Raw genomic sequence first — 11620 nt, forward strand, 5'->3', positions numbered from 1 at the left:
CTGCTGGGCCACAGTTGCCTTGCTGCTCTCAGGGTCACAGGGTGGGGACCGGGATCAGCCCCGCCGGTCCAGAGGTCCACAGGGCCAGGTTCTCGCCGGTCCGGGCCTCCGGCCAGGCACTGTTAGGCAGGACAGCAGGGCAGCGGCCGTCTGCCCCTCTCACTGCCGAAGAGGAAGGCCCCATCTGGAGCGACAATCTCTCCCCCAGGGGACTGCAACTCGGGGAGCCAGCCTCTCCCTGGGTCCAGTGGTCCCAGCACACGGAGGATCGGGGCTGTCGGTCTGCCATCTCAGAATAAATCATGCTTTAGGGGCTTATAGAGTGGGAAATTGCAGGAGCTGAAGTTGTGTTCGACCATCCAGCTCGGCGGTCCGCCCCCGCCCCCCATATTATATTATTATATTATTAGTAGTATTATATATTATATTAATATTATTATATTATATTATTAATATATTATTTTATTATTATTATTAATATTATTTTATTTATATTATATTATTATTATATTATTTATATTATTAATATTATTATTTTATTACTATTATCATATTATTGTTATTATTATTGTTATTATTATTATTGTTATTATTATTATTATTGATATTATTATTATTATTATTATGGATTGTTCACACTCTGAGTGCAGCCAATCTGACTCCCACAATGCTTTGCGCTGTTAATGCTCCCAGTCCCGGCATGCATTGCTCCCCTCCCCCGCTGTCTCCATGGTAACGGTGACGTCACTGTCGTGCGCCGGGCGCTGTGCGGGATCGGCCGAGGTCGCTGCGCGGTAAGTCTCGCTCTCTGTCGGCGATATAACCCGTGTGAGCGCGTGCATGTCACGACAGGGAGCCAGCCCCGCCCCCTTCATATATCGCGATATCAGGGAGAGCCCCGCGCTGTCTGTATCGGGAGAATCGCCAGCTAGCCAGCATGGTGCTGTATGTATCGCGATATACCGGACTGCCACTCCCATCATCCCCCCACTGCCACTCCCACCATCCCCAGACTGCCACTCCCACCATCCCCAGACTGCCACTCCCACCATCCCCACACTGCCCCAGCCAGACTGCCACTCCCATCATCCCCACACTGCCACTCCCATCATCCCCACACTGCCCCAGCCAGACTGCCACTCCCATCATCCCCACACTGCCACTCCCATCATCCCCACACTGCCACTCCCATCATCCCCACACTGCCCCAGCCAGACTGCCACTCCCATCATCCCCACACTGCCACTCCCATCATCCCCACACTGCCCCAGCCAGACTGCCACTCCCATCATCCCCACACTGCCACTCCCATCATCCCCACACTGCCACTCCCATCATCCCCACACTGCCCCAGCCAGACTGCCACTCCCATCATCCCCACACTGCCACTCCCATCATCCCCACACTGCCCCAGCCAGACTGCCACTCCCATCATCCCCCCACTGCCACTCCCACCATCCCCAGACTGCCACTCCCACCATCCCCACACTGCCACTCCCATCATCCCCACACTGCCCCAGCCAGACTGCCACTCCCATCATCCCCACACTGCCACTCCCATCATCCCCACACTGCCCCAGCCAGACTGCCACTCCCATCATCCCCACACTGCCACTCCCATCATCCCCACACTGCCACTCCCATCATCCCCACACTGCCCCAGCCAGACTGCCACTCCCATCATCCCCACACTGCCACTCCCACCATCCCCACACTGCCACTCCCACCATCCCCACACTGCCACTCCCACCATCCCCACACTGCCACTCCCATCATCCCCACACTGCCACTCCCATCATCCTTACACGGCCCCAGCCAGACTGCCACTCCCATCATCCCCACACTGCCACTCCCATCATCCCCACACTGCCACTCCCATCATCTCCACACTGCCACTCCCACCATTCCCACACTGCCACTCCCACCATTCCCACACTGCCACTCCCACCATTCCCACACTGCCACTCCCACCATTCCCACACTGCCACTCCCACCATTCCCACACTGCCACTCCCACCATCCCCAGACTGCCACTCCCACCATCCCCAGACTGCCACTCCCACCATCCCCAGACTGCCACTCCCATCATCACCACACTGATATACCGGACTGTAACTCCCATCATCCCCACTGTAACTGCCATTATACTCCTACTGATAGAAAGCCAGGGAGCGCTGTAACTCCCATTATCCTCCTACATTACGTCACTGCCAGGCTTTAAAAGCTACTCGCCATGCAGGCCTTGGGGGGCCACTCTCCAGGGGTGAATTTCTACTCACCTGGGCTGGCTATTCATTTACCAACAACTAGTGGCGAAGGCCAATTTGGAGTCCTGGTCCACCTTTAAAAAAAAAAAAATGGGTTCTGTTCTGGTGGTCCCGTTTAACCCCTTAAGGACACATGACATGTGTGACACGTCATGATTCCCTTTTATTCCAGAAGTTTGGTCCTTAAGGGGTTAAACTTATGTTATTAAAGTGTCTGTTACCCTGTGGGGTCTCTGCATGTTTAGTGAAGACCCCTGCTGGTGGCATCGCAGCTCGGTGCAGTGCAGGGAAGTTATATTCACAGATGTTTTTCTCTGCCCGAATCCAGTGTCTGTGCTGTACGGATGTGCATTGATTATCCTGGTGACGTCTCCCTGGATTCTATCTTGCGCTGCGACTACTTTGGGAAGTGATGAGATTTGATAACTTATGTCTCTTGACTGCGCTTGCTTTTCAGTGAAATTCCATCTGTCTTTGTGGGTTGACAGAGCTGCTCTAACTGTTTATTATGATGCATTCAATGCAGTTTTATTGAGTGGAAGATCTAATAACCTAATGTACTACTGTTTCAAAGGACAATCAAAGAGGCCAAGATGGCCCTAGTGTCGGCAGACACCCGGATATCGGAGTTATTGAGTGAACTACATCAGCTCATCAAGCAGACGCAGGTTAGAGATCACACACATTTCCTTTAACTCTCTCTCGCTGGTACAGAGCCACATTGATTACTTCTAACTGGTATTGTGTTCAATCAGTGTTGCTGCCTTAATAGCGCCTAATTATTGTGCTTCCTTTAATGTTATTGCTTGGCCTCTCCCAATCATTTTGTTTCTCCTTAAAGCATGAGTTTAATAGTCCTTTCTCTCCAAGAATTTGTGTGGGGCAGGAAATGTGAACATGTTACACCAGCCCTCTGTAATACTGACATGGATTCCTTAAAGGGACATTGTACCTGCTTAATCTCATTGAGGTGGCTATAGTGTCCACAGTCCCTGATGCCATCCTTGCATTTAAACATTAAAAATGGCTCAACGAGTGTGCTGCTTGGGCTAATGAGGAAGGTTTAGCCTGAGCAGCAGTAAGCGTCTGTGATTGGCTGAAAGCGTCCGCTGACCTCTTTCAGCTTGCCTCCACATCCGTTGCCAGTAAGAATTGGTATGGCTAGAAGGTAGTATGTAAATTCTGCTGCAGCTGCACCTCCTGTTCGGGCTGGGCTGCGGGTGGCCATGGGTCCTTTATCTAGTGGTAAGCTCATCAAATGGTTTAACACTGAATAGAGGCACAGTTCCAGGGGACTCCAGTAGGGATCGACCGATATTGATTTTTTTTTAGAGCCGGTACTGATACCGATATTCTGTGAACTTTCAGGCCGATAGCCGATATAATTTGCCGATATTCTGTACATTTACCATTTAGGAAAATTAAAAACTATTTCTAAAGGTAAATGCACAAAATATACATGCCACGTGTAGTGGATGCAGTGTGTTTAGACAGGGGAACTGTTTGTGTAGTGTGTGTGTAGTGGATGCAGTGTGTGTGTGTGTGTAGTGGATGCAGTGTGTGTTTGTGTAGTGGATGCAGTGTGTATTTGTCTAGTTTGTGTTTGTGTAGTGGATGCAGTGTGTATTTGTCTAGTGTGTATATAATGAAAGCAGAGTGTTTGTGTAGTGTGCGTAAAGTTAATGCAGTGTGTGTAAAGTGAATTCTGTATATACTAACTGCAAAGTGTGTGTATATAAGGAATGCAGAGTGTGTGTATATAATGCAGTGTGTTTGTGAGGTGTGCATTATATAAACACACTACACAAACACACTGTGTATATAATGCAGTGTTTATAGCATGCAGTGTGTTTGTATAGTGTGTGTATATAATGCAGTGTGTTTATATAGTGTGTGTGTGTGTGTGTGTGTGTATATAATGCAGTGTGTTACACACACACTGCATTATATACACACTATACAAACACACTGCATTATATACACAGTGTGTTTGTGTAGTGTATGTGTATAATAATGTGTGTGAGGGGTCATTTTTAATTAATTTTTGTAATATTAAATTATTATTATTTTTTTATATTTAATCATTATTATTTTTTTTTTGTTGTCCCCCCTCCCTGCTTGTTGCCTGGCCAGGGAGGGGGGATATAGCAATCCCTGGTGGTCCAGTGGCATTGGTTGAGCTGTGGGGGGGGGGGGGGGAGGCGGGCAGCAAGCGTTTACTCACCCTTGTAATGAGCCTGGCGGTCCTGGGAGGTATTATCGGCAATATCGGTATCTCTATTGGCCGATATCGATATTGCCGAAAATACAGAATATCGGCTGATTATATCGGTAAAACCGATAATCGGTCGATCCCTAGACTCCAGGTACTATAACCACTTCAATGGGATAAAAATGCCTGCAGTGTTCCTTTAAGACCTATTTTGGCAGAGCATGCTGATGTTTGTTCTCCTATGTCCCCAGGAGGAACGTTCAAGGAGTGAACACAACCTTGTGAATATACAGAAGACACATGAGAGGATGCAAACTGAGAACAAGAGTAAGTGTTACCCTATTTGTGTGCTTTGGAATAAGCCGTTCTGTGAATAGTTTCTGTAACTGCGCCTTCTTCTCACAGTCTCTCCATATTATCGCACCAAGCTCCGAGGCCTGTATACCACTGCAAAGGCTGACGCTGAGGCAGAGTGCAAGTGAGTGCTGGATGGGTGAGGGTACTGTGTGGCACACGTTAATCCCAGGGACACATTTACCAGGTCACTGTGGGCACACTTTAATCCCAGGGACACATTTACCAGGTCACTGTGGGCACACTTTAATCCCAGGGACACATTTACCAGGTCACTGTGGGCACACTTTAATCCCAGGGACACATTTACCAGGTCACTGTGGGCACACTTTAATCCCAGGGACACATTTACCAGGTCACTGTGGGCACACTTTAATCCCAGGGACACATTTACCAGGTCACTGTGGGCACACTTTAATCCCAGGGACACATTTACCAGGTCACTGTGGGCACACTTTAATCCCAGGGACACATTTACCAGGTCACTGTGGGCACACTTTAATCCCAGGGACACATTTACCAGGTCACTGTGGGCACACTTTAATCCCAGGGACACATTTACCAGGTCACTGTGGGCACACTTTAATCCCAGGGACACATTTACCAGGTCACTGTGGGCACACTTTAATCCCAGGGACACATTTACCAGGTCACTGTGGGCACACTTTAATCCCAGGGACACATTTACCAGGTCACTGTGGGCACACTTTAATATTAGAGGTCCATTCAAAGAGTCTTCTTAAACGGGCACTTTAACTTACAATGGATATTAAATGCTATTTCTCCAATAGTGATTTTCTTGGCTCACATAATTAAATACCCCTAGAAAATATTCATGGCTTTGGCTTCCCCCTTTTTATTACGTTGACTCTTAAATGAAAGATGCAGAAAGATCTGTGAAGCATTCTATTAGCCGTTAATTTGTGCCTGTTTTTGGATAAGAAAAGATCTCCTACTTTCGAGTCCTGCTTGTAATATGTCAGGGCCTTACCGGGCTCAACTACAGTGACTAAATTTTAACTGACCCTGGGCTCTACAGATGTGTGTCCGGCATGTCCACCCATTAAGTTTCTCAAATAAAAGATTCAGATAAGTGGATATTTAGCCTGATATTTCTTCTCTTTGAAGCATCCTGCGTCGTTCGCTTGATAAAATAGCTGAAATAAAGTCCCTTCTGGAGGAGCGACGTATTGGTGAGTAATGGATCCTCTTTTCTCTTTGCTATAGTTAAAATGATTTTATTCACGGGTGATTCTTCCCGCAGCTGCAAAGATTGCTGGATTGTACCATGATTCAGAGCCTCCTCGGAAGACGATGAGACGAGGGGTGTTGATGACGCTGTTACAGCAGTCTGCTATGACCCTGCCCCTGTGGATTGGGAAACCCGGAGAGAAGTGAGTGGAATCTCTCCAGTGTGGGGGTTGCCTGACAGCCAGCCCTGTGCCTTCGCATTCTTTGAAGGTTAATACTAGTGCTTCTCCTTATTGTGATAGTTATGGTGTCCCAGGTAAGGAGAATGCCAAAGGAATATCTCGAGTTGGCGGAGGTGAACTGTACCAAAGATAGATAGGAGGAATCTTTTAAACCATGTGAGGTGTTTTTCTATATCTCGTTCTCCTGTTCTGTATGCTGTGCATGTAATGATGGATTTTATTAAAGATACAGCCCTCTGGACATATTACTTAAATGCAGCATGGGCAAAAGATATTCTTCCGCAGCATACAGAACAGACTAATCTTTATTCCATAAAGTGGTGTTCCTGCTTTATAAATGCTTGATTTTTATAGGTTATTAATATTCACTTTGAAATGGTCGATTTCCAACACTCTTGATTTGATCAGTTAATGTATTGGCATTTTGACCTTCTATCCACTGTACCTGAATCTTACTATCCTTAACGGTGACTGGATGTCTGATTTACTCTTTATAGGCCACCTCCACTATGTGGAGCAATCCCAGCATCCAGTGACTACGTGGCCAAGCCAGGAGACAAGGTGGCGGCTCGCGTTAAAGCAGTGGATGGCGACGAGCAGTGGATACTAGCAGAGGTGGTTAGTTACAGCCATGCTGCTAACAAGTACGTTCCTGGAGCTTCCTTAACCTGGTTTGTTGGAAAAGGTGCTACTTATTACAGCAATTAATGTTTGTTTCTCTTTAAGGTATGAAGTGGATGACATCGATGAGGAGGGAAAAGAGTAAGTGAGATTTGTTCTTGTAAACCCCTAACCGTATTTAGTTCCAGTTTCTCATCCTGGGGACAGTCCCTCCTTGGAGACCCTCTGACGTGGTCTGTGAGCTGCAGTCCACGGTTCATGGTGTTATAAGCAGACAGTGTGCTCACCCTGTGGCAGTTGGTTTGGGGGAGCCTTAATCCACCATCTATTTATTTGGCATCTTTACTTTACTGCATTGAATAGGGATGCAGAATTAGCTTGTTGGCACTAGACCTTTCAACAAATAAGACTTGACATGTAAATTGTGGGTGAATAAATTTACTCAGGTGTGTAAAGGTTTTTAATTTGTCCGAACCACCTGAAACCCCGCCTCTACCACTCTACGCTGTCAAACCAGACTGCAATATTTAATGTTGACGTATGGGAAGATATTCCCTATGCTCTGGGTAGGGTAATCATGTATGTTTTAACAGGAGTTAGCAAAGTATGTTTGCTAACCCTTTCTTACATGGGGTTCACTGGTCACATCTGCCAGGGAATGCTGGGAGATTCCGTTCATTTTCCTGCACTGCACAACCAAGCTTAGTGCGAGTAAAGAACTTCTCCCTCTCCTAGAGGCAGATCCCAGGTGCCAAGTCAAACCGTTTCACTACTCCTGGCACCATAACCATTCTAATGTGCTGCAATCACCTGCCTGATAAACGTCTACCTGTCTTGGTTATTTTTATACAATTTAATTTTGTGGAGCTCCTGTTTCTACTGACTTTTGTTTCAAAGGGACCATAGAAGCAGCAAAGTAAATACAGCAAAATGAAGCCGTTTTGGTTTATAGATGTCACTGCAGTCTCCTTGCTAAATTCTGCCATTTAGGAGTTAAATGATGTTTATTTTTATGCAGCTCTAGTCACACTTCCCCAGGCTGTGACTGACAGTCTCCATGAGAAAATGGTTTTAATTTCCAATCAGATCTGACAGCACAGTGTGTTTACTTCTTAAGTCCTTCTCTAATGTTTTGAACTTTAATCACACACAGGGCTTTTAACAGAATAGAAGAAACTCTTAACTAAACAGACTGTTATAAAGAAAATATTAAATATTCCTTTACATTAAATATATAGGGGACACACAGGGGAGGTGAAGCGAGCGCTGCATTAACCCAAACAAAATGAACTGGACTCCTGAATAGCAGTAAACCTGCAGGGGCATGATCTATACACCAAAACTACTTCATGAAGATAAAGATGTCTTATTGCTGATATGCTACTGACTTGCTTGACTTTTCCCGTGCAGACGTCACACACTGAGTCGACGCAGGATCATCCCGCTGCCGCAGTGGAAAGCCAATCCAGAGACGGACCCTGAGGCACTCTTCCAGAAAGATCAGTTGGTGTTGGCGCTTTATCCCCAAACCACTTGTTTCTACCGGGCTCTGATCCATACCCCTCCACAGCGGGTGAGCAATCGGCACTGCCAATGTCTCAGGCAGAATGAGGAGCATGTTCTGAATATTATAGGAACAGAGTGTTGCTCTCCAATATCTATACTTTGTTTAAAGTAGAAGGTAAATGCAGGCATAGCTGCCTTTTTAGTTATGGATTCAGGGTACATGGCGGTTCTTTAATCCTGCTGCGTCTGTGAAGCTTGTGGTTGTGCCCCAACCTGTGTTCTTTGATTTACTGGTCTCCTTTCTCTCACAGCCCCAAGATGACTATTCCGTACTGTTTGAGGACACCTCGTATGCAGATGGTTACTCGCCCCCTCTGAATGTGGCCCAGCGCTATGTGGTTGCATGCAAGGAGCCAAAGAAAAAGTGAAATGTAGCATTTAATGCACTGGAAAGACTGTACAGCGTAGAAAATCTCTTGACTACAAGATGAGCCAACTGAATTTTTATCTTTTTTTTTTTTTAAACTGGCTAGCCCCTCTGACTTCTCATTACTGTTAAAGTGATTCCTCCTGTTTTTAGAAGGGATCGCCTGGAAATGGCCATGGACTGTAGACTGCCTAACTTCACGTAATCAAGGCTGTTTCTACAGCTAGTATGTCCTATGGTGAGAATGGACTGGGTGCCCCAACTACCAGCTCTTCCCATAAAACTATGGGAGTTCTTGGATCCCACAGAATTTTGGGAAACTGGTTAAAAACTAGATCGAGCCAGTCTATCATTCTTGCAGCTATAACAGTGGATCATTCCAAAGAGCTGACACATCAGACCTGGACAGTGAGTGAGTGTGTGTGCTGGTATCTGCATATTAACAAGTCTGCAGAAGGGTAACATTTTTAACTTTTTTTTTTATTCAATACAGTATCTGTACATGAGTAGAATGGGCACAGAATGCACCAAGATTAAAAACCTGCTTTTCCTTGCAAGTGTATAAATTACAGTTTGAATAAATACATTTTATATATACACGTGTGAATTTGATTGGATTTATGTGACAGTTATTTTTAATAGGCTGGTTCATTCTTTGTAAACTAAGCTTCTTGTAGATTTAGATCCAACAAAGTCCATCGTACACATGCGTCGTCAGGATTGATGGGAGCAGCACATTGTACTTTCCATGGAGTGTAGTGGAGTCACCAGTCTATTTCAGGAGCCGTTCTGTAACTCATCTGCCCAGTGTGACTGCAGAGTAAAGAAACCAGTCAAACTATATCCAGTTCACTTGCACATTCACAATTCCTGGTTTACTTGCATACAGTGCTTTGTAATAGCCAATATTTCAGATATCACATTTAAGTATAACTGCATTTTTAATACCTGGGAGTTCGAGAGCTCTTCCAAGTCTCCGTAGCAGCCTTTCTTGAATCTAATCAGATCTCCCCACAGTACAGAATGGCCACAGCTGTTAAAACAGGGAATGGAGATAAAGTGATATTCCTCTGTCAATCTAATTCTGCAAGACTCTTCCTAAGACCGCACTAACGAGCATGCACACAATCTGCTGTTCCATAAACTCCAGATAAAGATCACTGTTGGCATGTATAGAATTTTGATCCGGTAACATCCTTGTGGGCAATGAGAGCAGAAATGAGTTGTAAATAACACTTACCTGGGGCAGATCCCCTCCACGGGGATAAGATGTTCTGGCTCCTGTTGTAAGAAGAGTTTTGCCAGACACAAGATGTGTGCAGTCAGCGAGCAGCCGGGATGGAAGCAGTGTAAAGAATCGTCTTCACCCTGTAATCACTAATCCGGTTACTATACACAGCACGGGTCACATGACACAGCCATCTAATAGTGAATAATAAACTTTCATTAACAAAGTATCTGCCCATTAAAGAGGGCACCACCAGCAAGCTCAATCAATAGTTTTTGATCTACAGCATTTCTTTTACCTCCCAAGGAATTGAAAGGGTTTGGAGCATTTTTGTGTATTATAACAGAATGGACAGCTGATTAATGGGTTACTAGTAAGAACCCACATTCCTCTATTCTTTACACTGGTGTTTAGAAGTAATTGTGCACGAGTTGCCTACACAGGTACCTGCACTTTCTGGTAACAAACACGACATCTCTGAGGGATGACCTCTCGTAGAACATTACACTCCTCTGCTTCTTCCCTCTCCCTGGCCTTTCTCCGCTGCTGATCTGCCCTTGTCTCCTACAGCTTTAGAGATTGGCCTAGCCCGCACTTGTCCAAACGCCAGAGGCATATGCAGAGGTGGTTGGAGGAGGGGGGGAAGCTCCTTGTGGTATTCCTGTCTTAGCCAGCGCAAGGTGAGGGGCAAACGGTTCCATGGGGCCACACGTAACATGTGATAGAGGACAAATAGGTGGAAATCAAAGCTGGACTGCTTCTTGGTCTTACGGGGCACATGTGAGAGGCGTCGAGACACATGCGGATGCTGCCATGCCCACTCAAACTATGGGAAATAGGAGAGAGGGATTTAGAAACAACTTAGAGAACCATAAACATGAGACAAATTAACCGTAACAGAAAGACTTCAAATACAAAACTTTATACAAGAGAGTATAGATGGCTATACCCTTAAAGCAGCAATATCATTTGGAAATCCATGGACGATCAACACCATTTCCCTACAGAGACATAAGGCACAGTATTATTACACAATCACATGAATGCCCATCACTAGAACAAGACAGTTGGTACATACTGGTTTATAGAATCAGGCCAATTTGAAACCATGAAGAAACGGATATGGACCCCCCCCCCCCCCCCCCCATTCTCCCTTAATAACAAGTGATTTGTTTAACACTGGCATTGAACTTTATACATGGAGAGCTTGGCTATTTTATGTTACACGTGTAATGCAACATTAACCAGAATGTCTCTCCAATCAGTGAATGATAAATTACCATGGGCCCCTCCCACTGGTCTTCCAAGCCCCTCCTTTCTGTTTGCCTCCATTGTGCTGCTGGATGCGTCGCTCTGGGTTGACTGTGAATCCGATGTAGATCCGACCTTTATATTTCGGGTTAGTGCAATACAGCAGATACACGCCATAAAATCCCTCCACCTCTACAACCATGGCACTAGTGAGGAAAGAGACATAAGAGTCACCCCAAAATGTTTACATACACAATATAGGTAGCCAGGAGCGTGTGGGTTCTGCTACAGTATGTAGAGTTCATATGCTGCTGGACCGAA

General features: G+C 45.7%; 2 protein-coding genes and 1 long non-coding RNA gene across 4 annotated transcripts in view; 1 reads left to right on the forward strand and 2 right to left on the reverse strand.

The window, feature by feature from the left end:
• The window catches only part of LOC134572088 (uncharacterized), a 129357-nt gene that overhangs the window by 15310 nt on the left and 102427 nt on the right, over positions 1-11620 (reverse strand). The gene's annotated exons all lie outside the window — the stretch shown is intronic.
• Positions 724-8846, forward strand: SGF29 (SAGA complex associated factor 29). 2 transcript variants are annotated; one of them, XM_063429093.1, is made up of 10 exons: positions 724-794; positions 2842-2935; positions 4731-4806; positions 4885-4957; positions 5962-6026; positions 6098-6227; positions 6764-6910; positions 6993-7028; positions 8298-8460; positions 8705-8846. In XM_063429093.1, the coding sequence occupies exons 1-10, from the start codon at positions 730-732 to the stop codon at positions 8819-8821; spliced, it is 966 nt and encodes a 321-aa protein (XP_063285163.1). In that variant the 5' UTR covers positions 724-729; the 3' UTR covers positions 8822-8846. The 2 variants fall into 2 exon arrangements, with proteins under 2 accessions (XP_063285163.1, XP_063285164.1); XM_063429094.1 differs by lacking the exon at positions 724-794 and adding an exon at positions 844-945.
• Positions 9275-11512, reverse strand: LOC134571052 (structure-specific endonuclease subunit slx1-like). The gene is given in 7 exon segments (XM_063429095.1): positions 9275-9633; positions 9769-9853; positions 10061-10188; positions 10496-10585; positions 10587-10874; positions 10998-11049; positions 11329-11512. Coding segments are annotated over 7 exon segments (852 nt in total). The 5' UTR covers positions 11502-11512; the 3' UTR covers positions 9275-9597.

Source organism: Pelobates fuscus, chromosome 8 (assembly GCF_036172605.1).
Source record: "Pelobates fuscus isolate aPelFus1 chromosome 8, aPelFus1.pri, whole genome shotgun sequence".
Classification (NCBI taxonomy): Eukaryota; Metazoa; Chordata; class Amphibia; order Anura; family Pelobatidae; genus Pelobates; species Pelobates fuscus.